Here is a 25,313-nt window from a genome sequence, read left to right as displayed (position 1 = left end):
TATAAGACTTTCCAACTAATTTTAACATGGCTGCAATTGAATTAGCTGTCAACATTGGAGAACTCATATATCATCAGAATTCCTCAACCCAATATAACTTAAGAAATCAGTCATGGACTTCTGGTTTCTGGTTTTTCATGCATGGATCTTGAAAGTCACCACTCTGTTCTAACAATAAGAAAAAACACTGAACAGAGGAAAAATTCTTGTATCTGTAAAAAAGGTGAGAAAACCAGGGGCATCACTGCCTCAAAGACTGAAGACTCGGACAGTGAATAGAGGGGATCAAAGCTTATGGGGGCAGAGACTCACGATGGAAAAAAACACCTTGGGAACAAGACCTGGGGCAGGAAAACATGCACTCTGTCCTTGGGTTGATGGGGGATCAGTGTGTAGAGCCTGAGGGTAGAAACTCCAGGAAGAACAATTGCAGTGGGATCTCCAGAGTTTTGTGGGTTAAAAACTATTAACAATTAGAAAAAATAGAGAGGGGACATTAGAATACTTTAAATTGATCATAGCAACTATCAATTTACAATTGGTTCTTGGGGACCAGTTTCCTAAGCTGGGAAATAGTCCTGAGTTCATCCTTCTGAAGCCCACAGAGCAGAAGTGGTACAGTTAATTGTCCCCACTGTGCTCCTTCTGCAGGGAGTTGACACACTGTGGCCAGCGGACTTGTCCACAGTTCAGGTACATGGGTTTGAGAAGAGAAGGCAGGCAGATAAGACGGCCACTGCCTCTTTAAAGTGTTCAACTGTAGTTCCCATCTGCAGAAAATATGCATGATAATGATTTAATGTGTTGAATGATTATTCATCCTTGGAATCTGCCCCCACATATTTAAACACATAGAGCTACTGTGACCCTACTGTGTGCCGTCCCTAGTACTAGGTAATGAAAATGCAAACAGAAATAATACTCATGGTCCTGGCTCTGAGATATGAAATGCTGGTTTCATATGAACCACATGAAGGATGTGGTTCACCACCAGACTTCTAGTGGAGCTGGCGAAAGTGTCCACATCTGGGTTGTCCAGTGTGGAAGCTCCAGTCCCCTGTGGCTACTGAGCTCCTTAAGTGGGCTCATCTGAACTGAGAGGGGCTGTGGGTGTAACACACACACTCAATTTCAAGAAAGTATTAAGACAGAGATTTTAAACCATCTTGTCAAGAACTATTCAGAACTGATTACAACTTGAAATGGTAATAGTTATGATATTAAAATAATTGACACTGTAAAAAATTGACACTTAACGTGGCCACATGTAAATTTATAATCATAATCGACCTCTATGGACCAATGTCTTTTTCCGTTGGGTGCTGCTGGTCAGACTCAGACCTTCTGCCCCTCGGCTGAACCTACCTGGCTGTGGCAAAGCACCTGGCCCAGTACGAGGGGCTGAATCAGTCAGCAGGGGAAATGCAGCATCTCAGGCAGCCTGAGAAGCCTTCTTCAACATGTTTGGAAAATAACGCGACATTATTTTGTCACGTGAACATTTATATTCTTCATGCAGATCAGCTGTATAACCCAGAGAAACCCTTATACATATTCATCAGAACACATGTGTAAGAAAGTTCATTGCAGCATGTCGCACAATGGTAAAAAGCCAGAAAAGACTCAAATACCCATCAGCACTAGAATAAGTAATGAATGGAATATTATAAAGCAGTAATAATGAGTGTTCAACATTACTAGTCATCAGGAAAATGCAAGTCAAAACCACAATGAGATATCACCTCACATTTGTCAGAAAAGCTATTATTAAATAGACAACAAATAACCAGTGCTGGTGAGGATGTGGAGAAAAGGCAACTCGTGTGCACCGTTGGTGGGAATGTAAACTGGTGTGGTCACTGTGAAAAGCAGAATAGAGATTCCTCAAAAAATTAAATATGGAACTACCATGCAATCCAGAAATTCCAATCCTGGATTTCCAAAAAACAAAAACACTAATTCAAAAAGATATGGACACCTTAATGTTCATTGCAGCATTATTTACAATAGCTAAGAAATGGAAACAATCTAAGTATCTATCAACAGACGAATGTATAAGGAAGATGTGGTATACAAAGGAATATTACTTGGCCAGAAAAAGAATGAAATTTTGCCATCTGCAACAACATGGATGAACCTAGACCTATTATGCTAAGTGAAATAAGTCAGATAAAGAAAGACAAAAATCGTGACTTCACTTACATGGGGTGTCTGCAAAAGAAAACAAAACAAACAAGATCAAACTCATAGAGGCAGATACTCTGGTGGTTTTCAGGAAGGAGGAAGCTGGAGGTTGGATGAAACAGATGAACAGATGAGACAGATTAAGGCACAAACCTCCAGTTATGACGTGAATAAGTCACTGAGCTGTAACATAAGGAATAGTCAACACTTTGCAGAGAGGAGTGGTAACGGGAGTTGCGGCGATCAACTCATAACGTAAATAAATGTGGAATCACTATGATGTACACCAGAAACAAATATAACATTGCATGTTGACTATAATTAAAAAACAAAATAAAAAAGAGAGAAAAAAAGAAATCCTCTTGATCCATATCCTTTCAACACTTGGTATTACCAGACTTGTTGCATTAGAGACAACTACCTTATCACGGCAAAAATCATAGCATTAACTGTGGGTAATAATATGTATCGAGAGTAAGCATTTATAAAAGCAGTGCCATAAAACATTACAAATGTGTGGAACTGTATAGTCTAAGAAATTCCTACGTATTCTGTAAAATGGTCAAAAGTGATTCTGAGCAGAATATAAACACTTTAGGAACTCATACAATAGCTGCAAAAATCAAACCAATAAAAAAGTAGTTATACCATAACACTATATATTTTTCAAAGGAATGCAAAAGACAAAACACTAGACTATCCAAATAAAAGGCAAAAAAAGAGGGAAAAAAAAAACAGGAAAAACTGAAAACTAAGACCCAAGTTTCTGATTTTCAGTGATGAATAATAAACACTCAAGTGACAAATATAAAGACCGTTTTTACTCCCTCCTTCATGTTACTTAATCCTTTCAATCAACCAAATTTATCGATGGTCAATCACGTAAAGAAAATTCAGGTTGAAAGAAGAAGCAACCCATATGAATAACATTTATTTTCTGAATTAACACTACAGCATACTGGAAAATACAAGTGAATAAAGGTATATGGTAATACAGAAGAACACCTCCATTTTCTGTATTTATTATCTTCATCCATGAAATAAATATTTCCATCCACCCTACAGTAATATTTATCTAGACAAACATAGATTATGTGTCAATGTACATCAGGTATTAGATGCAACATATGGGAAAAATAATTTGCAAAAACTCCTGAAGAAGGTTTCTTTTACAGAGCTGAACTGGCCATCAAGGAAATGATTTCCTCAAAAAGAGTTTGTATTTTTTTAATGATAAATTTCTTTCTTTAAAAAATTTTTATTTATGTATTTTATTCTTGGCTGCACTGGGTCTTTGTTGCTACGCCTGGGTTTTGTGTAGTTGCTGTGATGGAGGCTACTCTCCAGTTGCCGTGCGCAGGTTTCTCACTGTGGTGGCTTCTCTTGTTGCAGAGCACAGGGTTAGGGCTCTAAACTTGTGCTCTTTGATTTTTGTAGCCATTGTATGAGTTCCTAAAGTGTTTATACTCTGCTCAGAATCACTGTTGACCATTTTACAGAATACGTAGGAATTTCTTAGACTATACAGTTCCACACATTTGTAATGTTTTATGCAGGCTTCATATCAACCAGACACTGTGGTGACCATTTTGCAGTACATATAAATTCCCATTCATCATGCTGCACAACTGGAACTGACATTATGTTATATACTAATTATACTGGAGAAACACTATTACTGAGGAAATAGTTACAGAAGAGAGTCACTACTTTCATTATTGAAGCTGTCTACTGTACATTTCGCACTTTAACAATACATTTTAATAATTCAGGAGCAGAATCTAGGTGCTCTAGGATCCCTGAGGAGAAAGAGGAAGGGGGAAACAGTGGGAAAACATGAAACTAAGACACTAGAGATCTGCAGCAACCATAGACGAAAATCGTGAAAAGCACTAATACAAAAAGCAAAAATAGAATTCAGCACATAGAAGATGACAAAGGTGACCACCAGCATCAGGATTGTGTGGGTGGCTCTGGTCTCTGGGGGGCATCTGTGGTGTCCAGTGAGGGTGTGAATATACTTCATTTTCTGGTGGTGTCTGTGCAGAAGAAGCACCATGGAGCCACTGGACCAGATCATGAGGCTAATAAATATGGCATCTGAGACAGACCACAAGAAGGTAAAGCCTGATTTATGACCCAAGGACATGCAGAACCACCTGCCTTGAGCATCAGAATAGTTGTGCGTGTCCTGTAGACCAGTGATGTTCACAGGAACGTAGCTATTCACTAAGGCACTGAATATCCAACAGATCCAATGGGAAGAATCTGTGACCCTGAGGGCTCTTCTTCTGAGCAATGACCTCCCTTCTCTCCTAGGGATGAGAGTGAAGGACTGATAGGTGCTCAGGACACAGGTGGAGCACAGGGTGGTGCTGCGAGCCACTCTGTGTATGTAATATACAAGTTTACACCCAGGACTGGACAGGGGCTTACTTGAAACAAAAGCTGTCATTGTGTGGGGAAGCCCAGAGGAGAGAAGAACCAAGAGATTGGCCAGGGCCATGTGGGTGAGAATAGTGTCTGTGGGTCTCTGCTTGTGTCCAAACAAGACTGGAGAGATGTTTTGGAAGAAAAGGATGACATTGACCAGAGACCCAACTCCCATCTGTAAGAGATAGGTGGTTTTCAGAGCTTCCTGGCTTGCAGTTCGTAGGACATCTTTCTGAAAAGACATGGAGAGGATTTCAGAGTGTCCTGGAGCAGAAAGGAAGCTGTGCAGGTGATGACATCAGCAGTCTTCTTACAGAACCAAGACTGGGAAGGGACTCTCACTCTTTACTTCTCTTGAGAAAAATGGCACTCTCATATGCCAGATAATCAGTTCTACCTGGAGAACATACACTTGACATTAGTTACAAGTTTCACCATTACAATTTTTTATTTACTCCTATTTACTTGTATATCCTGTTCTCCACCTGTATGTAAGGTCCATGAACTCAAGAACCATGTCTGTCTTGTTCAACAACATTTGATGACCCATCATAGGTATTAAATAATATGTATCAGGTATATGAGTGACAGAAGACAGAGATAAGAATGTGCTCTACCACTTTAGGATTCATGATCATCCCACTTATTACAAGAATGTACTGAGTGATTTCACCAAGATGGCAACACAGAGGCTTGCTCCTCCCATGGACACAGTGAATATATTTACACGTGGATCAATTCCTTTGAGAGAAATTCAGGAAATCATTGAATGACTTGCACACATCAGATGACTTTGAAAACACCCACATCAAAACAGGTGGGAACGTCTGGGACACCTGCTCACCATGAGCCCACGTGTAGCGCAGTGCATTCCAATCACAATGAAACACGCAACTACTTGCTTCTCTGAGAAGTAAGGACCTGAACCACATGTTAGCTCCCTCAAATCACTTAGCTCTGGTAGCCAGTGTGGATGGGCACTGTGGAGCCTCAAAGGGCTAAGAAAATAAAAAAGTAGCTGTGAAATGACCTGCTAGCACCCACCACGGCCACATCCCCAGGATCAGTGCAGCATGAATAGGCTTTAACACCATCACCCTGCTGGAGTTTGACTGCACTCTCTATCAGCTACTGCCTGAGGATCTGGCATTTAAGCACTGCATCGAGCGGCTGACTGGGAGGCTCTCAGGAGACTGAAAGAACAAGTGGCCACTGCTTCCACATTCTCTCTCTGGTTTGATTCAAAAAATGAAGCCAAGCCTTCAGCTTGTGCCTGGAAGGAACTTGTCCACACACATCTCATGCCCCAACCTCTGTGGCTGCCCCCAAAGGGGTGGACCCTCTAATAACCCACCCCAACAGTGAAGGGTACTCAGCCTACTGGAGTCCCACAGGACCATGTTATGTAGAATTGAAGTTTTCATGGTCACACATAGACCTACAGAGAAGGAAGGGAAAAAGATAGTCCATGCAGGTAGAAACCCAAAGAAGTAGGGATAACTATAGTCATCTCAGACAAAAATAGACTAAAGGGCAAAAACTGTAAAAACAGACAAAGGAAGTCATTATATAATGATGAAAGTATCCATTCATTAATAAAATAGAACAACTGTAAATATTTGTAAGCCCAACATTGGAGGACCTCAATATACTAAGGACTTGTTCACATAAATCAAGGGGAAAAATATACAACACACAGTAATAATATGGACATTAATTTCCTAGTCTCAGCAATAGATTAATCATATAGAGAATCAATAAGGAATCATTGAACTCAAACTATACATGAGACCACATGAACTTAACAGACTCACCATCCATCAGCAACAGAAAATATATTAAGTGTATATGGTCCATTCTCCATTTGTCTTAACATATTTAAGACCGAAATCATTTCACGCATCTTTTTCAACCACAATGATATGAAACTACAAATTATTAAAGAAAATGGGATAATTCAATAATAAGTGAAAGTGAAAGTGAAGTCGCTCAGTCGTGTCCGACTCTTAGCGACCCCATGGACTACAGCCCACCAGGCCCTCCGTCCATGGGATTTTCCAGGCAAGAGTACTGGCGTGGGGTGCCACTGCCTTCTCTGTTAACAGCGGCTAGGCATATTATATTTACTTGGAGCTGGTATACTTGTGTGAAGATTAAACTACATGGATGAAATGAAAAATCAAAAATAAAACATCTTCAGAAAATGACAATGGAAATACAAGATAACAAAACTTATGGGAAGCAGATTAAGAGCTAAGTTGATAGTGATAAATGTCTATATGAAAAAGGAAGAAAGGTCTCAAACAAAATAGCTTTACACCTCAAGGAACTACAAAAGAAGAACGAATTAAGCCCAAAGGAAAGAAATAGTGAGGTTCACAGCAGAAATACAGATGTAATTCAGAGAAGTTGTGTTTGGTTCCAAACCATAGCAGTAAATTCAATGTCATAATATAGTGGGTCACACAATTTTTTGGCTTCCCAGTGCATATGAATATTACATTTATACCATGTTGTAGTCTTTTAAGATTGCAATAGTCATCATCATGCTGGTGCACAAGACAAGCCTCATATATAAGTTCTCACTCACCTCAGAGCATCTAAACAATAAAGCAAACATTATCATATCTAAAGCAAGGAACATAATCATAGTGGGGACTGCAATACTCACACTCTCATCAGACAGAAAACCAACATGGAAATGTTGGAGTTAGCTACACATTAGCACAGTTGAACTTTATGGACATAACCAGATCAATCTATCCAAGAGGAGAAAAATATACATTCTTCTCAAGACCACAGAGAACATTCACCAGATCACATCACATATTAGGACTCAAGCAGGTCTTTTTTTAAAAAGTCTTTATTGAATTTGTTATAATATTGCTTTCTTTTTAATGTCTTGATTTTGGCCCTGAGACATGTAGAATGTTAGACCTCTGACCAGGGATCAAACTCCTACACCCTCTTTTGGAAAGTGAGGTCCTGATCACTGGAATGCCGGGGAAGTCCCCCAAACAAGTCTTAACAGATTTAACACCGAAATCACATGAAGTGTCTTTTTCCACGGTAATTATATGCAATAAGGCACCAATAACAGCATGAAAGCTGGAAAAATCACAGATACATGGAGATGAACAACCACTCCAGAACAAACTGTGGTCAAAGAAAATCCAAATGGAAATAAAAATGGAAATAAAATACCTTGAGATGCAAGTGGAGTGGGAACACAGCAAACCGAAGGTTACGGGAGTCAGCACAGGCTTTGTTCTAAGAAGAATGGTTTAACAACAAATGAGATTAAGAAAAAAAGGTTCTAATAAACATAACTTTATACCAGAAAGAACAAAAACAAACCAAAAATCACATTAAAAAAAAAAAACACCCAAACCAAACAAAACCAAACCACCCACCCAAAACTAAGGCAAAGGTTAGCAGATATATAAGGGAAAAACAGTGGAAATGGATGAAATAAGGACCAGAAAAGAAGTAGAAACTACCAAGGAAACCATGAGTTGGTTTTTGAAAGATGAACATTCCCCTTGTCACTGAGCACCTGAAGCAACGTGAGGAGGAAACAGTGACTTCGGGCACCTAAGGCGTTTCTAACCCCACGGCCGCCCTCGCTCCTTTTCCCACCAGAGCAGAGGCATTCCTTCCCTTCAAAGCAGGAAACGCGTCCTGGCCCCCCTCCCAGCTCCTAGTCGCCCCTCTTCCCGCCACTTCAATGGTCTCGTCCTTTAGGCTCAGCCTCCTGGCTCCACCTGCTCCTGGCTCCTGTGAGCCCCTCCGTAGTCACAACTGACTCACTCTCTTCACCTCAAGATGAGATTCATACCTTTTTGTTCGTTTCCTCCTCTCTGCTCTCTCTTCCTGATAAATCGAGAGCTCTTGGAAACAAGAAATACTATCCTGGCAGATGCAGAGGCCGCCGACGAGCACCGTGGCTCCCGGCCCTCTGGGCCTTTGGCGGCGGCTCCTCGTGCTGGAGCTGCTGTGCGCCGCAGCCGGGACCAGGCACCACCTCTGTTCTCGCGATAGCTCCCAAGGCAGGACTTGGACAGTTACCTCAGTTCTTGCGACAGCTCCCGGCCCGGACCTGGATGCTTGTCCCTCCTCTTGCGTTAGCTTCCTGAACGCAGGCCTGGACACGTGTAGCCGTGGTCTCACGATTGCTTCCGAGGTGTGGGCCTGGACACGTGCCCCGACCATTGCGTGGAGAGCTACCTCTTGGCACGTGGAGCTGGACAGTGCTTGAACTGCGCGTCCTTCCCTGCGTGAGCACACACGACTTCTACTTGCTCTGTATCCCCGTCCAGCCTCCTTCAGGCTGCGGTGGCCCATCCTGGGGGTACCCTGAGCCTGGCCCTCGTGATGGAGCTGCTCCATGAATCCCATTGAATTTTCTTTATTGGCAAAAGCTCGAACATGAGTCTCATGCACAGTGAATCCTCATAGGATCCTCCCTGAAACCCCACTCATTTCTCCCTACATCACAGTGACTCCTAAGTACATGCAGTTCCCCTCATCCTCTTGCATCTCTCCTCCCACACACATGGCCCATGATCTCCTTTCTATGGGGCTGAGTATTTATTGGGGGGAGTGATGTGGTCATAGCTACTGTTTGCCATTTTGTGGGACACACAGAGGTCAACCCCACAGACGAGGTGCCTCCCTGACACCATCATGACCCAGAATTGCAGATGGACACACCTGCCCCCACACAATCCATGACACCCAACCCCACACAGTCACACATGGGGCACCACCACAGCCAGAACCAAAAAATGAACCCGCAAAAGATGCCCTTGTGCTGTGAGAGGAACACATATCCCAGTGCTTGCCGACCCACAGGTGTGGGGGAACCAGTGTGAGCAGGTCACTCTCCATGTAACAGGACAAGCTGGAAGTAACCTTTCTTAGAAGAAAACAGAGAACCCATAAAAGCCTTATTTTCCAGCAACTTTTCTGATGACACAGCTGTGCTTGCACAAAAAAACAATTTAAAGGCAGTTCTGTCTCTCCTTTGGTTCTGAGCACTTTCTGCTACAATAGCTTCCTCATTTTGTCTTGGTTTTCTTTTCTTTTTTTTTTTACTTATGTGCATAAAACTGCTTACAATACAGTGGAAGCAACAGGAGTTAATTCTGTTGTGTTGACAGAGGAGTGTGTAACTCATCACAGTGAGCCCTGAAGTCAGAGCTGGTGTGTAGCCCAGTGCTGAGGGAGAGCCGAGAGTGAGCTGCTTAGAGGCATTGTCATGAGCTGTGGGCAACAAGACTAGAGGACCCTGGAATAAGGTCCCGGGTGGAGATGATCTGAGAAAGGCGGCAGGGGGACTCCTTCCCCTGCAAGCATAGACCTGTGAGGTCTGCTACAATGAGCAGTCTTTGTTAACAACAGAGAGGAGCTCAGTGACTGGATCATCCAAGGCTTGGCACACATTCCAGAGACACCAAATCCCTCCTCTCATCTTTAGAGACTCCATGGCACAGGGATCTGCAGTGGACCATCTGGCTCTGCTCCCAGCCTGAGACACTCCTGGGCTCACAGCCACCCTCCACCCAGCAGAGCATGGATGTGAGTGCTCAAGTGAGGCTGTGTTGCCCCTGTCCTGCCCAGTGTGAGTTAAGTCTTAAGTCCCTCTCCTGCTGAAGGCAACGTCTCTCCCAGTCTTTGCCCTGAGATTGAACAGAAGGAAGCACTCACCTGGCTGGTCTTTGCTTCAGAGCTCTGTGCAGGGACGTGTCACTCAGGATGAGCGCCGAGCACCTGAGGTCATGGTTATAGGGACGGTGTTTCTAGCCTTGGTCTCTCCACAGAGATTCCATTATCATGTCACCTGCTGTGTGGGTGACACTGACTGCATGGGGAGTCTGGGGCGTTTCCAGTGAGGAGCAAATGATATCCCCAGTGTAAATCATCTTCTTTCTTGGGTGATTAAGGACACCTCTTGAGAATCAATGAAAAGATCCGAATGGGCAGTCAAATAGCTGGCCGAAAACTATACACCAGCACCCTACTACACAGTAGGTCATAATTAGTTACCTATTTTATATATAGTAGTGTGAAAGTGAAGCAGATTTGAAATTACCTCTAATCATTTAAAAAAATAAAAACAGTTCATAGGCATTTAATTCCTTAGTGTTTAAGAGGAGGTTGTTGCTAAGTATACCTTTATTATTGATCATGTTTTATTAGCTTTTTATATTCTCTAATAGGAAAAACAGTAAAATTATGATATTTTTAGATAAACGCTGAAACAATTCACTCATAGTAAAACTAGCTCCTTAATATTAGTTAAAGGAAATTTTTCAAACAGAAGGCAAGTTATACCAAAGAAAGAAACACAAAAAAGAACTACAAGCTTTGGAAAACGCAATCATATTGATACATGTATACACTATACTTTCTGTTCATTTCTTATTTTATATAAGACACAACTAGTTCATGACAGCTACAATCATAGCATTAATTGTCAGTAATTACATATATATATATATATATACAGGAGTGATGGATCCATATGTGATGTCCAAAATATCACTGAAAAATAGTTATACCTTAGCACATTGATTTTTTAAATTGGAACTTAAAAATAACACAACAGAAAATGACCCAAAAAAACCCAGAAAATAAGACAAATAGAAACAATCTCAAGTTTGCAAAATGCAATCACGAACACTACGTATTCAAGTGACAAATGAAAAAGAAGACAGCTTCTAGTCTGTCCTTCAGATTATGTCATCCATCCTATCTATTAAATTTATTGAGGGTCCACCGTGTAAACAATCCAGTTTTAGAGAAGAAGCAAGACACTGAATAACATCGATTTTCTGTGTAACACTATAGCATACTGGAGAAATAGGAGTGAACTAAATTTACAAGGTAATACAGAAGAACACATTCTCTACTTTCCTGTGTGTTACCTTTATCTAAAAAATCAAATCTCCACCCACACAAGAGTCATATTTATGGAGACCAATGTTGGATTCTGTGCCAATGTGTGTCAGGTATTAGCTGAAACACACGGAGATAAAGTCTGTGGAAACTCTTGAAATGTTCTGGAAGAAAGGACGTTTCTTTCAGAGTGCTTCATTGGTTAAGGCAGAAATGGTTTCCTCAATAATGGTTTGTACATTTTTCGAGCTCATAATTTCATGGATTGACTTTCAAATCTCCTAAGTGAACCTTTTCAGTTCATTGGAAATTCTGTAAAAATTTGGTATTGAGTACAAACATTAAAAGCTATCAACATCTAGTTATAAAACAAGCAAGTCAAGGGGATATGGTGTACCACATGGTGAATATAGTCAATTATATTCATTGCATACTTGAAAAAAATAATCAAAGATCATGGCATCCAGTCCCATCAGATCAGCTCAGTTCAGTTGCTCAGTCATGTCTGATTCCTTGTGACCCCACGGACTACAGCTTTGCTAGGCTTCCTTGGCCATCACCTACACCCAGAGCTTGCTCAAACTCATGTTCATCGAGTTGGTGATGCCATCTAACCATCTCATCCTCTGTCGTCCCCTTCTCATCCTGCCTTCAGTATTTCCCAGCATCAGGGTCTTCTCCAATGAGTCAGTTCTTCCCATCAGGTGGCCAAAGTATTGGAGCTTCAGCTTCAGCATCGGTCCTTCCAATGAATATTTAGGACTGGTTTGATCTCCTTGCAGTCCAAGGGACTCTCAAGAGTCTTCTCCAACACCACAGTTCAAAAGCATCAATTCTTCTGTGCCCAGTTCATCACTTCATGGCAAATAGAAGGGGAAAAAGTGGAAGCAGTGACAGTTTTTATTTTCTTGTGCTCAAAAATCACTGCATACAGTGACTGCAGCCATGAAATTAAAAGATGATTGCCCCTTGGAAGGAAAGCTATGACAAACCTAGATAGCATATTAAAAAGCAGAGACATCACTTTGCCAACAAAGGTCTGTGTAGTCAAAGCTATGTTTTTTCTAGTAGTCATAAAGGGATATGAGAGTTGGATCATAAAGAAGGCTGAGCACCAAAGAATTTATGCTTTCGAATTGTGGTGCTGGAGAAGACTCTTGAGAGTCTCTTGGACTGCAAGGAGATCAAACCAGGAAATCCTAAAGGAAGTCAACCTGGAATATTCATTGGAAGGACTGATGCTGAAGCTCCAGTATTTTGGCCACCTGATGTGAAGAGCTGACTCATCGGGAAAGAGCCTGATGCTGGAAAGAATGAGGGCAGGAGGAGAGGGGGCAACGGAGAATGAGATGGTAGGATGGCATCATCCACACAATGGACATGAATTTGAGCAAACTCTGGGAGAGAGTGAGGGACAGGGAAGCCTAGCATCCTGCAGTCTATGATGTCTCATAGATTCAGATACAACTGAGCGATTGAACAACAAGAGAGTCAATCTTCAAAGTTCTCATCACAGGGACTTACTGGTGGTTAAGACTATGAGCTTCCACTGAGGGGGAGCTGGTTCAATTGACGGTCCAGGAACTATTACCCCATATGCCACACAGCCAAATAATAACAAAAACTAACGAAATAAATAAACTTGGCAGTTTGTGTCACCAGAAAAAAATTTGTATCTTCTCTGAAGGTGAGGGGATGCAACTAGCTAGACTTATTGTGATCATTTTGCAACATATACAAATGCACATTCATCATGTTGTATATCTGGAACTAATACAATGCTATGTGTTAGTAAAGATATAAGTTAGTTATATCTCAGTAAAAAATGGATACTGAGGACTTACAGAATAATTACGGTTACTATTGAAGGTGTCTACTAGATATTTAGCACTTTATTCATACATTCTAATGACTCAAGAGCAGAACCTAGGCGTTCTAGGATCCCTCAGGAGCAGCAGGAAGGGGGAAATAGTGGGGAAACAAGAAACCAAGACATTAGAGACCTGGAGCAACCACAGACGAAAATCTAAAGAGGCACTGATATGGAAAACAAAACTGTAATTCAGCAGGTAGAAGACAACGAAGGTGACCATGAGCATCAGGATGGTGTGGGCGGCTCTGGTCTCTGGGGGGCATCTGTGGTGTCCAGTGGGGGTGTGGATATACTGCACCCTCTGGTGGTGTCTGTGCAGGAGAAGCACCATGGAGCCACTGGACCAGACCATGAGGCCAATAAACATGACATCAGAGATGAACCAAAAGTAGACAAAGCCTGTGGCAGCACCTGTAATTGAGCAGAACCACTTGCCTTGGGAATCAGTATTGTTGTATCTATCCCAAGGACCAGTGATTTTCACAGGAACGTAGATGTACATTAAGAGACTGAACATCCAGCAGGTGCAGCAGGAAGGACCAGTGACCTTGGGGGCCCTTCCTCTGAGCATCACCCACTCTGCTCTCCTGGGGGTGAGAGTGAAGGACTGATAGGTGCTCAGGACGCAGGTGGAGCACAGGGCGGTGCTGCGAGCCACCCTCTGTATGTAATACACAAACTTACACCCAAGACTGGAGAGAGGGTTTCTCAAAACAAAACCTGTCATTATATGGGGAATTCCAGAGGACAGAAGAAACAAAAGATTGGCTAGGGATATGTGGGCAAGAACTGTGGGTGTGGGTCTCCGGTTGTGGCCAAGCAAGATCGGAGAGATGTTGTGAAAGAAAAGGATGATATTGGCCATAGATCCAACTCCTATCTGTATAAGATACATGGTTTTCAGGGCTCTCTGGCTTGTGGTTCTCAGGGCATCTTTGTGAAAAGACATGGAGAGGATGTCAGAGTGTCCTGGAGCAGAAAGTAGGCTGTGCTGGTGATGCCATCAGCAGGCTTCTTACATAATCACCGTTGGACAAAGATTCCCACATTTTATTTCTCCTGAAAAGGAAGACACTGTCATAGTCCAGAGAAATGACTTTACCTGGATAACATACTTCTGATACCAGTTAAATCATTCACCATCACTATTCTGAATTTTTTCTATTTACTTTTATTTTTTTTAATTTTAAATTGGAGGTTAATTGCTTTAAAATATTGTGTTAGTTTCTGCTGTACAACAATGTGAATCAGATATGAATACACCTATATCTCCTTCCTCTAAAGCCTCCCTCCCATCCCCTCATCCCACCCCTCTAGGTCATCACAGGGCACTGAGCTGAGCTCCCTATGTTATACAACAGCTCTCTATTTACTTGTATAACCTGATCTTCTATCCTCATGTAAGATCTATAAACTTAGAAAACATGTCTGCCTTGTTCAGCAACATTGTTGGCTCAGTTCAACTATTTCCAATGCCAGTATTCACAGAAACAGAAAAAAAAAAAAAATCCCCAAATCTGTATACAACCAAAAAATACCCCAAATAGTCAAAGCATCACGTGAAAGATGAACAAAACATCCAACTTTCTCATTTCAAACCATATGTCGAATTTATGGCAACATAAATTTGCATAAAATATGCATAAAATAGACAGACTGATGGGACAGAACAGAAAGCGCAGAAATTAACCCATACACTTCTGGTGAATTAATTTTTGACGAAGGCCCTAAGGGTATGCAATGGACTAATGTTAGTCCCTTCAATAAGTGGTGTTTGAAAACTGGAAATCCACATCTAACGATGAAAAGAGAGAGAGTAAGCCTTACAGATTCTGGTCGAATAAAAAAATATAACTACATGTATAACAGATGTAAACTAGACTGTCTGTGATCAACTGGCAATGTAGAGAAATATTTAATTGTTATTTTGTACCCGTGAAACAGACATAATGTTGTATCAATTATATCCAAATTTAAAATTCCAAAAAAAAAAAATCTGGACACTATCTTACACCACACACAAAAATGTTCTAAACTGGATTAAACTTGGATGTAAGATCTGGAACCATCAAACTCCTAGAGGAAAGAAGTAAGCTCCTTGAATTGATCTTGGCTGTAATGGTTTGGATTTGACAACAAAAACACAGCAACAAAAGTAAAAGAGTGAGGGTTCATCGTATAAGAGCCTCTGCAGGGCAAAGGAACTGTGCAATACGAGACGCTATTTGCAATCCACATATCCACGAATGAATGAATATCCAAAATGTAAAATAATATTGTGCAAAACCCCAAATAATCCAGTTTAAAATGGGGAAAGGACCTGAACAGATTTTTTTTTCAAAGACTGCATACAAAGAACCTAAAGGTATATGAACAGGTGCTCAACATCTCTAGTCATCAGGTCAAAATTACAATGAGATAGCATCTCTCACCTGTTAGAGTGTCTAGTCTCCAAAAGAGAAGAGATAACACATTGGCAAGGATCTTGACAAAAAGGAACACTTCACACACTGTTGGTGGGAATATTAACGGGTACAGCCTCTGTGGAGAATGTTGTGGAAGTTCCTGAGAAGTTAAAACCAGAACTCCCATATGACCCAGCAATTGGGCTTCTAGTATATATACAAGATGAAATCAGATCTTGAAGTAATATCTGTAAAGATGACTATCTGTAAATGAACCCCTATGTTCATTGCTGAATTGTTACAACAGCCGAGACATGGAAACAGCCCAAGGGTCTGCTGATAGATAAACCGATCAGGAAGCTGTGGGATATTACACAGGGGAAATATTACTCAGGTTAAAAAGGTGGAAATCTTTCCTTTTGCAACAACGTGGGTAAAACTCGAGGACACTTTGGTATGTGAAATATTCATACACAAACACTGCCTTCTATCACTTATAGGTAGAGTTTGAAAAAAAATTCAATTTCATAGAAAGAGAGTCGAATGGTGGTTGCTTGGGAACTGGGGTTGGGGGAAAGGGGAGAAGAGGGTACAATCTCTCAGTTATAAGATGAACAAAGACTGAGGAGTAATGTAGAACCTGGTGACTACAGGCGATGACACCTACTATGTGAGGTGATGGATGCATCAATTCAGTCAACTGTGGACTCCTTCACAATGTGTACATATATTAAATCATGATGTACATTTCAGATACACTGCAATTTCAATAATCAGTTATGGTCCATGACCTCCTTCCCATCAGATCAGATCAGTCGCTCACTCGTGTCCGACTCTTTGCGACCCCATGAATCGCAGCACGCCAGGCTTCCCTGTCCATCACCAACTCCCAGAGTTCACTGAGACTCACGTCCATTGAGTCGGTGATGCCATCCAGCCATCTCATCCTCTGTCGTCCCCTTCTCCTCTTGCCCCCAATCCCTCCCAGCATCAGAGTCTTTTCCAATGAGTCAACTCTTCGCATGAGGTACTGGAGTTTCAGCTTTAGCATCATTCCTTCCAAAGAATACCCAGGGCTGATCTCCTGCAGAATGGACTGGTTGGATCTCCTTCCCATAGGGCTGAGTATTTATTGGGGTCAGTGATGTGGTCAGATCTCCTACCTGGACATTTCCTGGATACAGAGACCAACCCCACAGGGGAGGTGCCTTCTTGACACCAGCAACCACGACTTAGGTTGCAGGACATACCTGACCCCACATGACCCATGACCCCCCAGCCCCACACAGTCACATACGGGGCACCCCCACAGCCAGAGTCAGAAATGAACCCAGAGCAGGTCTCTTGTGCTGAGTCAGGAACACACATCCCAGAACCTGCAGCCCCCCAGGAGCCTCTCTGCACCCACAGGTGTTGGGGGGTGGAGGGAAGTCCAGTGCGGGCAGGTCAGTTTCCATGAGTTTTGACAAGGTAGGAATTCTGTTCACAAATGCCCACCCACTTAATATGAGCACTTCCAAAGGCTCCATCTTCTGACACCAGTATCTTTAAGGTTTAGGTTTTCAACATATGAATATCTGCAGATACACACATCAGATGATAGCTGTATTTCCAAATATAATGTTGAATTACCATAGGGGAAACTGCTTTACTTCCTAATTCTAATCTTTTCAAAAAACTTTACTTTGCAACCTTTATACTCATTTGGCAGACTGGAGGTTAACTGGATTCTATCTCAGTGCAAAAATTTTTTTCTCTTTCCCCTGCTCCTCATGTTAAAGAGGCTGAGCGCATTTTGTCGTTTGATTAGAGAGAGAAAAACATGAGCAACATTGATATACATAATACAGAACACAGAGAGACTCGAGACAGGATACTATGGCAGAAATTACTGAGCCAACTGCATCCCGTGAAGGAAAATGTGAAGGTTGTTACAGGGTGGCCTTTCTCTCTGTATTTCTGTTTGTGTGTGTATGTGTCTGTCACTGGATCTTATTTCAGGACTTTCAGGTTCTAACCCAAACTCTGCACATCATTATTCCACCTTATTCACACTCAACCCTAATCTATTAGGTCTGAGGAGGTCTCTAGATCATTTTTTATGTGGTTGAGACGTCCAGGGCTCTGGTCATACAGGACTTGAACAGATTCCACAGTGACCCCTCCCTTTTCCCCTCATTGTCAGGGACCCCAGGACACAGGATTTGCAGTGAACTCACAGCTCTGGTCCCCCTCAGACACACACCCCAGCACATTCCCCACTTCCACCTGCCAGCCAGGGCATGGACGGGGCAGCTCAGTCAAGGCAGGGGAGCACCTGTCTGCCCAAGGCACTGACAACACAGCTCTGAGCTCCTCTTCTGCTGAGAGCCGGCTCTCCTGTTTCCTGCCCTGAGACTGAACACAAGGGAGCACTCACCTGCCTGCACTTGGCTCCACACTCTGTGCAGGGAAGTGTCAGTCAGGATGGGCCCCAGTTATAGGGACAGGGTCCCTGGGCCCGCTCTCCCCACAGAGGAGCCATTATCATGTCATCTGGAGCGGAGGTGACACTGTCTGCATGGAGAGTCTGGGGCATCTCCAGTGGGGGGCAGATCTTACCCCCAGTGCTCATTACCCTCACCCACGCCTGGGGACTACTGACAACTCCTGGCAATTACTGAGAAGGTCCCCGTGAGCGGCTGAGCAGAGGGCAGGGAGAGTTTTCTGAGTTCCCCGTTGGAGAGCCCAAGTTTACAGTGAAAGTCACAGCCAGGGAAGGGACACTCACAGAGCAGTGGGGCTCCCTTCACTGTGTCTCCCGTTGGGCATTTTCCCTCATGGTCTCACTCTTCCAAGCTGTTCCAAATGTGTTCACACTGATCATCAGCATGGGGTCTGGAGGCTGGGCTTTCTCCTGAGTTGAAGTCCCACAGCCCTTTCTATTTATGGCCTCAGGTCTGTTTAATCTGGAAAATGCCCCCTTTGAAACCAGAGTTTCCCTCCTCAGAATCCTCAGGTCTCCCTCACGTCCACATGACTCTGCAAGGACTTTGTCCTTGGTTCCAAGTCACCCACGGAGCCCCCTCCTTAAGTCTCTCATTGAACCTCCAGCATGTCACCACATTCTGGGCTATTAGTACTGGAAAAAAGCATTCCTGGACATATAGAAAGGGATTTAAAAAAGCATTGATAGGAAATATAGAGAGATTAACATTAGAATGCATGAAATTGATCATTGAAATGATCAATTGAACCTTTAGATCATGAAATTTTTACACCTTGTTTTATGTCCCTGGATATGTTCCAATGTCTCCTATTTTATAGTCTATGGGAACTTGACTAGAATTTGTATCCTGCTGTTGTGTGAAAATTGTATAAATCTTACTTACGTTGAATTGGTTTATAGTGCTTTTCAGGTCTACTATATCTTTGTACCTGTCTGTATGTTCATTCTATTAATTTTTGACAGTTTGATATTGAAACTCCAACTAAAACTCATAATTTATCTACTTAAAAATGATCATAATATATAGTAGAACCATATGTAACTTTGTTCTGTATTTTCCAAATCTCCTGTAAATGTGTTATCATACTTTCATAATTCAAAAGTAAAAAGGAAAGAGAGAAAAAGAGAAATGATCAACTGATAATTGTGAATATTCTCTGGGAAATGAATCTGATGTCTCCATCCTGAGAGATCACAGAGCAGAAAGGACATATGTGTGTGTGCTCAGTCCCTGAGTCGTGTCTCACTCTTTGCAACTCCATGGACTGTAGCCTGCCAGGCTCCTCTGTCCTTGGGATTTTTCAGGCAAGAATACTGGAGTGGGTTGCCCTCCTCCAGGGGATCTTCCTGACCCAGGGATTGAACCTGTGTCATTTATATCTCCTGCATTGCCAGTTTTTTTTTTTTTTTTTTTTTTTTACCACTAGCGCCAAAAGGACATGTAAACCTCCCCACAGTGGGCTCCTCCTGCAGCGCATTGATGCTTTCTGGGCAGTGAACAAGTCCACATTTTATAGGCATGGGCTTGTCAAGAGAAGCCAGGCAAGTCAGACAGCTACTGCTTCTGTGAAGTGTACGACCTTGTCCCTGTCTGGGGAAAATGTGTATGAGAATGTTTATAATGTGTTGAAAATGATTCATTGTGAGGTTCTGTCCCCATGAATCCCAACCCATAGAGATACTGTGGACCTAGGTCACTACCATCACTAGTACTAAGTCGCAAAGACACCAACAGAAATATTAACACTCCTGGTTCTGGTATTTCAACCCAGGCCTCCCCCTGTACCGTCTGAGCCACCAGGGAAGCCCAAGAATACTGGAGTGGGTAGCCTATCCCTTCTCCAGGGCATCTTCCTGACCCAGGAATCAAACTGGGGTTCCCTGCATTGCAGGCGGATTCTTTACCAGCTGAGCTACCAGGGAAGCCTGATTTAACATAGAGGGAATTTAACATCTTGATCTTTGTCAAGATCTTTCCAGAACTGATTATAGCTTGAGCGGACAAAGTTTAAGATTTGAAAATAATTGACATAGTTTCTTTTTTACTTTCTTTAATGTGGCTACAGTAATTATACTGCTACAGCCATGAAACTTGTTCTATTGCTTTTGGAAACATGTTTGCTTATTTATCTTCGGTTGCCTCGGGTCTTCGCTCTCTTTAGCTGTGGCGCCCAAGATCAGTAGTTGCGGTGCCCCGGCTTAATCTCCCTGAGGCATGTGGGATCTTTGTTCCTTGACCAGGGATGGGACCTGCGTCTCCTGCACTGCAAAGTGGATCCTTAACCACTGGACCACCAGGGAAGTCCCCAGAGTTTCAGTCTTGCAAAACAAAACGTTCTAGGCGTGGATCATAGCGATGATGACAATATGAATGCTCTCTAATTCCATTGAATGGTATACTTAAAATGTACCTTAAAATTTCCTTGGCGTGTGTACTTTACTACAATTTAAAATGTTTTAAAAGATGGAATAAAAATTAAAAATGTCTGTGGGGAGGGAAAAGTGTCTGTAGGATAATATCAAGTATTATCAACATCAATGACATACATTTCATTGGAGTCACAGACGGTGTCAAGACAGGAAAATGGCCAGAAATGGAGAACTAACAACTGAAGACGTCCGAATTTTGGTAAAAAATAGTAGAAACTCAACCAACTTTTCTAAGTATAAAAGCAAAGAAGGGCTTCCCTGGTGGTCCAGTGGTTAAGAATCCACCTGGCAATGCAAGGGACACAGGTTCGATCCCTGGTCCTGGAAGATCTTCCATGCAGAGCAACTAAGCCCGTTCCCTACAATTACTGACACCCATGTGCCCTAGAGCCCATGCTCCCCAACAAGAGAGGCCACCACGGCGGGAAGTCCGCACACCACAGCTAGAGGGGCAGCGAAGACTCAGCACGGCCCAAACTAACTAACTAAATACTGCTGTTGCTGCTGCTGCTGCTAAGTCACTTCAGTCATGTCCCACTCTGTGTGACCCCATAGACCGCAGCCCACCAGGCTCCCCCGTCCCTGGGATTCTCCAGGCAAGAACACTGGAGTGGGTTGCCATTTCCTTCTCCAGTGCATGAAAGTGAAAAGTGAAAGTGAAGTCGCTCAGTCATGTCTGACCCTCAGCGACCCCATGGACTGCAGCCTAGAAAGCCAAAGAGAAGCATCTGTGGACATTACCATAGTCAAATTAATAAAGGGTGTTGGTAAAAGAAAATCTTAAAAGTTGCAATAGAAAAAAAAACATATTCATAAATTTTGGTTTTGGGCAAACCCCCCCACGCCAGCCCCACTCCCCAGCCCTGCCCCCAGATTTGACATTCTGGGCAGGAAAGCTTTTTGTTGCGGTTGGCTTTCCTGCACCTTTTATGTTATTTTGCATATTTTCTGGGCTCCACCCTCTTATTTTCTCTATTCTCTTGTTAACATCCATAGTCTCTCTTTGTAGCCCCATGGACTGTAGCCCACCAGGCTTCTCCGTCCATGGGATTCTCCAGGCAAGAATACTGGAGTGGGTTGTCCTTTTCTTCTTCAAGCGATCTTCCTGACCCAGAGATTGAATCCGTGTGTCTTGCGTTGGCAGGGGAGTTCTTTACCACTGAGCCGCTGGGAATCCCTGATGATGCCATTCTGAGTGGTTCCTCACTGTAGTTTTGATTTGCGTTTCTCTGATAATGAGCAATGTTGAGCATTTTTGCATGTGTTTGTATGTCTGTCTGTATGTCTTCTTTGGAGAAATGTCTGTTTTAGGTCTCCTGCCCATATTTTTTATTTTCTTTCTTTCTTCTTCTTCTTTTTTTTTTCTATTAATTGGTGCAGAGCCAGGAGGGCTGACTCAGGGCTGGGCCAGGAGAAGCGCAGATTTCTGGACCCTGGTCCCCAGCTGGCTCTAGCCATCCTTATTTATGGACAGCCACTTGATTTGGGGGTCTTCCTGGTGGCTCAGATGGTAAAGAATCTGAATGCAATGTGGGAGACCTGGGTTTGATCCCTGAGTTGGGAAGATCTCCCTGAGAAGGGAACGGGCAACCCACTTCAGTATTATGGCCTGGAGAATCCCATGGATAGAGGAGCCAGGCAGGCTACAGTCCACGGGGTTGCAAAGAGTCAGACACGACTGAGCGACTTTTTCACTTTCACTTTTCACCTGACTTGAGGTCTCTGGTTCTCTTATGGAGGTTTCCATTTCCCAGTGGGTGAGTTCTTCGACTCAGGGCTGATGCTCCATCACTGGCTCCCCCTGGTTTCCAGGTCTCTTGTTGCCAGGCAACCTCCTTCCCATCCATCCAGGTGACTCTCCATAGGCAAGACCCTTGAGACCCTTCAGAGGTGGGGGGCGGGGCTGCCTTGGCTGGGTCGAGGTCAGTGAGGCCCAGCTCCCCCGGACCTGACAACCTTCTGTCCAGTCAGCAGAATTCTCCCTGCTTCTACTTCCTGGGCCCCTTGCCCGTGGGAGAGGCTGGTGTGTGTCACCTGGCCTGCATGCCCTCCACCCCAAACTTGGTCCTTGCTCTTCTTGTCCCAGATTTGTCACCATGGGTGAACAGACCCGGAGGACAGCTAAACCTCAGATACTACTCCTGAAGAGGACCAGGCCAGGATCAGAGAGGGCACTGCCAGGGTCCAGTCCCTGCCCACCAAGGAGCCCTCTCTGGCCAACCTATGTGCCCAGGTGGACCTGTGTCTTGGCTGCTCCGTCTGCATTGGAGTCTCAATGACAGCACCCACATGCCGCAGGGTGGAACACGGCTGCCCCAGCGAGATCCTGCTGGCCCTCTTCAGGGGCGCCGCCCAGGGCAAGGTCTGGCCAGGGTGGACCGCCTGCCCACCTTCCCGAGGGACAGGCGCTACAAGGTCTGCAGCTCTACGGTCTGGGCTGGGCTGCCAGTGCCACCACAAAGACTGACCCTCTGTTGGAGCTTTGAGGACCAGCTGGTCTGGAGGGGAGGGCTGGAAAGGGAGGGGGGAGGGCTGGGAGGTGAGGGAGAGGGCTGGAAGGTGAGGGGGGAGGGCTGCTTGGCAGGGGGGAGGGCTGCTGGGGTGGGCTGAGGCCTCCACTGACTCCATCCCCTCTACCTTGCAGGTGCCGGCTCCTCCTGCCCACCCGTAGGCTCTGGACCCACTTGCTGGACTCTGAGGCAGGGGGGAGCCTTCAGAGACCGGAGGGCATGTTTCCTGAAGACCCCGCGGGTGCCCAGGATGACCAGGGAGTGCCTTCTCCTGCCCTTTTCTGCCGCTGCCTCGGCTGGCCCCTCAGCAGAATGCCATTTGCCTTCAGGGGTCACTGCCGGCCACCCCCCAGCTCCACTGCTCCTGCCTGGCTGAGCGGGGCGGGGGCGGGGGCGCCGCTCAGTAACCACTGTCTTGAGTCTTCTCTTGTCTGGGGCGTGGAGCAGGCCAGACCTGCAGGCCTGGGAAAGAGGAGGAAGGGTCTGCAGATCCCTGTGCTGCCCGCTGAGCCGCTGTGTGGGGGACATTCGGTGACAAGGGGAGGGGGCAGCTCCGGGGTGGGGGTGGTCCTGAACTGGTGGTCCCTGGGAAGCTTTGGGGTCCAGAAGGGCACCCTGGTGGGATGGCTGTTTGGGGCATAAGCCAATCACCAGTGTCTTTCACTTTTCACTTTCATGCATTGGAGAAGGAAATGGCAACCCACTCCAGTGTTCTTGCCTGGAGAATCCCAGGGACAGGGGAGCCTCGTGGGCTGCCGTCTATGGGGTCGCACAGAGTCGGACACGACTGAAGTGACTTAGCAGCAGCAGCAGCAGCAGCAGCAGTACTTTCACAGTGCTTTCCTAATACACACTAGATTAACTGGTCATGTGTTAAGCACACAGTTGCTTTTTTATAGCTAGGTTTTCATATTCAATAAGCTTATTAATACCTTGCTTGTTCTGTTTAGTTGACTACACGAAGTAGGGCTGTGCTGGTAAGGAAATAGACATTGAAGAGTCTTTTGGGATTATTTATTCAAGTCCCCCACTTCTTCATGCAGGTACTACTTTCGTGGCTCATAGTTTCATCAAGTTAGACAAGGCTATGGTCCATGTGATCAGTTTGATTAGTTTTCTGTGATTGCGGTTTTCATTCTGTCTGCCCTCTGAAGGATAAGGAAGCCTATGGAAGCTTCCTGATGGGAGAGACTGACTGTGGGGGAAACTGAGTCTTGTTCTGATGGGCCAGGCCATGCTCAATAAATCTTTAATCCAACTTTCTGCTTACTCCTTGGAAGGAAAGTTATGACCAACCTAGATAGCATATTAAAAAGCAGAGACATTACTTTTCCAACAAAGGTCCGTCTAGTCAAGGCTATGGTTTTTCCAGTGGTCATGTATGGATGTGAGAGTTGGACTGTGAAGAAAGCTGAGGACCGAAGAATTGATGCTTTTGAACTGTGGTGTTGGAGAAGACTCTTGAGAGTCCCTTGGACTGCAAGGAGATCCAACCAGTCCATTCTAAAAGAGATCAGTCCTGAGTGTTCATTGGAAGGACTGATGCTAAAGCTGGATGGCATCACCGACTCGATGGACATGAGTGTGAGTGAACTCCAGGAGTTGGTGATGGACAAGGAGGCCTGGTGTGCTGCGGTTCATGGGGTCGCAAAGAGTTGGACACGATTGATCGACTTCACTTTCACTTTCAATGAAGATAATGGTGACCTCCTTCAAAAGGTCCCATGCACACACAGCCACACAGAGTGCCCCCAACCTTGCAGCAGGCCACTGCTGACCCATGCCTCTGCCAGAGATTCCTGGACACTCACAGAAAAGTCTGGGTCAGTCTCTTGTGGGGTTACTGCTCCTTTCTCTTGGATCCTGGTGTATACAAGGTTTTGTTTGTGCAACAGTATGTGAACCATGAACTTTCAGATGTTCAAGCTGGTTTTAGAAAAGGCAGAGGAACCAGAGATCAAATTGCCAACATCTCCTGGATCATTAAAAGAGCAAGAGAGTTTCAGAAAAAGATCTACTTCTGCTTTATTGACTACTCCAGAGCCTTTGACTGTGTGGATCATAACAAACTGGAAAATTCTTCAAGAGAT

The 25,313-nt window shown here is 44.1% G+C and overlaps 2 protein-coding genes across 2 annotated transcripts; both read right to left on the bottom strand.

The window, feature by feature from the left end:
* Positions 1-3,952: 3,952 nt before the first annotated feature.
* Positions 3,953-4,861, bottom strand: BOSTAUV1R425 (vomeronasal 1 receptor bosTauV1R425). The gene has a single exon (XM_002695401.4). The coding sequence runs from the start codon at positions 4,859-4,861 to the stop codon at positions 3,953-3,955; it is 909 nt and encodes a 302-aa protein (XP_002695447.4).
* An 8,555-nt stretch (positions 4,862-13,416) lies between these two features.
* On the bottom strand, positions 13,417-14,656 carry BOSTAUV1R424 (vomeronasal 1 receptor bosTauV1R424). Its single transcript, XM_015458417.3, has one exon. The coding sequence runs from the start codon at positions 14,337-14,339 to the stop codon at positions 13,431-13,433; it is 909 nt and encodes a 302-aa protein (XP_015313903.1). The 5' UTR covers positions 14,340-14,656; the 3' UTR covers positions 13,417-13,430.
* Between the last annotated feature and the right edge of the window lie 10,657 nt (positions 14,657-25,313).

The sequence above is a fragment of the Bos taurus genome, chromosome 18 (genome assembly GCF_002263795.3).
Source record: "Bos taurus isolate L1 Dominette 01449 registration number 42190680 breed Hereford chromosome 18, ARS-UCD2.0, whole genome shotgun sequence".
Taxonomy (NCBI): domain Eukaryota; kingdom Metazoa; phylum Chordata; class Mammalia; order Artiodactyla; family Bovidae; genus Bos; species Bos taurus.
Note: the sequence above shows the minus strand (reverse complement) of the source record. Positions and strands in the feature narration are given on the sequence as shown.

What these genes read in the sequence shown, in the direction of transcription:
- BOSTAUV1R425 (XM_002695401.4), bottom strand. Translation starts at nt 4,861, where the DNA reads ATGTCTTTTCAGAAAGATGTCCTACGAACTGCAAGCCAGGAAGCTCTG.
- BOSTAUV1R424 (XM_015458417.3), bottom strand. Translation starts at nt 14,339, where the DNA reads ATGTCTTTTCACAAAGATGCCCTGAGAACCACAAGCCAGAGAGCCCTG.